Genomic DNA, 3,027 nt, shown 5'->3' on the forward strand with positions numbered 1-3,027 from the left:
GGCTACGAAGGTCCTGTATTGTAGGGGGGCTTGGCTTAATTCATTATTTTGTTATTTACTCTCTTTTGGGTGCCATAAATAAATCATCTTTTCATTATTTCCTATGGAATCTATTTTTCTTTTTTAATTTATTATCCAAGGGAACTACTGTTTTTTTCTTTAACAAATTGTGAATATGATTCTTTGTTATCACCATTCTTCTTCCCAGATAAGAGAAGCCTCTATTTTTCAATAAGAATTCATGACGGAGAGCGAATCCGTTGATTGAAGAATTCACCTTTACGTCCCAAACATAATAATCGGTTTATTGCTGCACTTAATCCATGTTTTCACCTTTATATAATGTTGTTTCTTCTTAGCATTAAATGAGACATATAACTATACCATCCTAGTTTTATTTATTTTTCTCTCAGGTTTTATTAAATGAGACATATAACTATACCATCCTAGTTTTATTTATTTTTCTCTCAGCATTAAATGAGACTTTAACTTCCTTTTAGTCTTGTTGGATGGGCAATCAAACAACGAATTAATGGAGTATTATACAGGTAAAGAGTTAGTACCCAAAAAACAATGGTTTTCCTCATTTTTTCTAATGATATGATTCTCAACAAACTATGCTATGATTCTTGTCTGAAAATCACCATGTTGTAGAAATGGGTTGGCAGTCGTCATTCTGCTTAAATTATTGAAATGTTGTAGAAATGCATTTAGCTTTATATCTTGCATTCAAAATGCAAAGCTGCAAGATCTCTCAATTCACTAAATCAATTACAAGATCCTCAACTACATCTAAACATACCATAATTCGAGACTCACAATGAAAATCAATAAAGATTAAATCCGAAATATTGGCTGACTAGAAGAGCCAGCCCCAACGCGATTGCTATGAGGGAAGACGCCCACGTGAGCTTCTCTGTTATCCGGGGAACTCTCTCCTTTAGTGCCTCGCTACACGACCCTATAAACACAGTATAACTTCCCATTGCAATCACTGTCCCAACTAGAAACATCAACAAAAATGCAGCACCAGCTAGTCGGGAAGGCAGAGCAAGTGCCGGCAAGACCATCAGCAACGCATCAGGCTGAAGCCCGTGCACAATTCCCGTGGCAAATGTAGCAAATCCAATCTTCTTCTTTCCAGCTGGTTGGCTCGCAAGGGCTTCATACTCACTAACATCACATTCGCCATTTTCTAGGGCAACGCAAGGTACAGGGACTTCTGAAGCTTCCCGGATCCCCATTGCACCAATAACGAGCAGAGTTAGGCCCACGACTCTTGTTCCCCACGTTCTGATTACCTCAATGTGAAGTCGGTCTTTCAAAAGTAAAAATAGTAAGCCAAACAGCACCTGGCCAGCATCGTGCCCACATCCCCATAGAGCTCCAACGGCAGCACTTTCCATTTTTGAGCGGCCGATTGAGAGTGGCGCTAATGCAGCAAGATGATCTGGCCCAGAGAGCGTGTGCAGACAGCCCGCGAAAAAGCCCGTCCACGCACTACTTAGTAACTCACTGCGGATGAGAGTGTTGCCAACTGCAACTGCAGCTGGACCTCCTGAGTTGGCTGCAGTTTGGATACTTGCAAAGGCTGGAGATACAGTAGCTGGATGTAGAAATGTCAAAATGAACGCCGATAGTAGTATTACTTTCCCAGCATTCACCACCTGCAACAGATTTTGAAACTAGTCAATAACATTTGGGTCAACTAGCTAATTTATCCTAATTTTCCATATATGAGCACTGCTTATTACTTTGACGAGTGAGATATGAATTACATTGTTATTTGCTCTGTACACAAAACATAAAGGGACCTTAAGCAGAGTTACACAATTTTGTCACATAATCAACCATCTGCATATATTTACGATTCAGTAAATAGTATTTGACATAATTAGTCAGTTTTAATCATAAGATTTCATTAAATGGAAAACAACTGGGGGTATACAAACTAGATTACTTGCTACTCTTTTCACACAAAATACAGAGATTTTGAAGAGCAGCATTCTGCAATATCATTTTCTTCTTAGCTATTCCAACTTGGAAAAACAAAGTTTTGGTGTTTGAAAGAAAAATCATTGAGGAGGAATAATTATGAGCAAAATTCTTTGATCTTACTCATTCCAACGCATACACCAAACGGGAATATAACATCCTAAAATTACCCATTTGTCTTGACATACATCTAGGAAAGATAATTTCTTTGTTCCTAATTTTCTGTAAGTCTTTCCAAGATTTCAAGAACACATGGGAGGCATACTCTAATCAAATCTGAAGTCCAAACATACCAATTCAACACCACAATTCACCCTCATATTTATCAGATCGAAGAAAGGCGAGTCCTTTGAAAGGAAAATAAAAGAAAAAAGCAATTTCTCACAAACCCAAGGAAAATAAACCCAAAACTGAACAATATACTAAATCTAAAAGAAACCATAGTCAGTCAGAAAATTAAAAAAACAAAAAAGAAACAATTTACTTTCAAATGATACCTTCTGTTGCCGAGACAATTTCTGAGAAACCCATTTGAGAAAACTCGGCTCCGGCGCAGACCCATTGCCCGAATCCACGGAAGACTCCAAATTAATCTCCGGCGAATCATCCACACCTTTGCGGAAAAGAAAACCTGAGTTGCTCACACTGAAAATGCAAGAAACCGGGTTGAATCGGCGCGGAAACGAAGACGAAGGAAACAATGAAGACGGTCGGAGTCTCTGGGGCGAGTCCGCTTGAGCGAGTTGTGGAATAAGCGGCGAATTGAAGCGGCGTTTGAGAGGAATGGTATTGGAGTAGATCAACCTCTCCATGATGTTGCTAATTCTACCCACAAACTGCTCGAGGAAATTTCCCCCCTTTTATTTGAAAAGAAGTGGAACTGGAAATCAGAGATTTTAGGGTTGAAAGATGAGTTAAAGAAGATAGAGCAGAGACTGTAGGATTTGTGTACCGACTCTCCTGGTTGGCAGTTTAACCGTATCTTTCCTTTCTAAATTCTCACAAATCTTTCCTTTCTCACTCCAATTCTTA

At 38.9% G+C, this 3,027-nt stretch overlaps 1 protein-coding gene across 1 annotated transcript; it reads right to left on the reverse strand.

The window, feature by feature from the left end:
• Positions 1-709: 709 nt before the first annotated feature.
• On the reverse strand, positions 710-3,027 carry LOC131001060 (chloroplast protein FOR GROWTH AND FERTILITY 2-like). The gene is made up of 2 exons (XM_057927238.1): positions 2,493-3,027; positions 710-1,667 (listed from the first exon to the last, which is right to left on the reverse strand). Exons 1-2 carry the CDS (start codon positions 2,805-2,807, stop codon positions 828-830), a joined length of 1,155 nt encoding a protein of 384 aa, XP_057783221.1. The 5' UTR covers positions 2,808-3,027; the 3' UTR covers positions 710-827.

Source organism: Salvia miltiorrhiza, chromosome 8, assembly GCF_028751815.1.
Source record: "Salvia miltiorrhiza cultivar Shanhuang (shh) chromosome 8, IMPLAD_Smil_shh, whole genome shotgun sequence".
Classification (NCBI taxonomy): Eukaryota; Viridiplantae; Streptophyta; class Magnoliopsida; order Lamiales; family Lamiaceae; genus Salvia; species Salvia miltiorrhiza.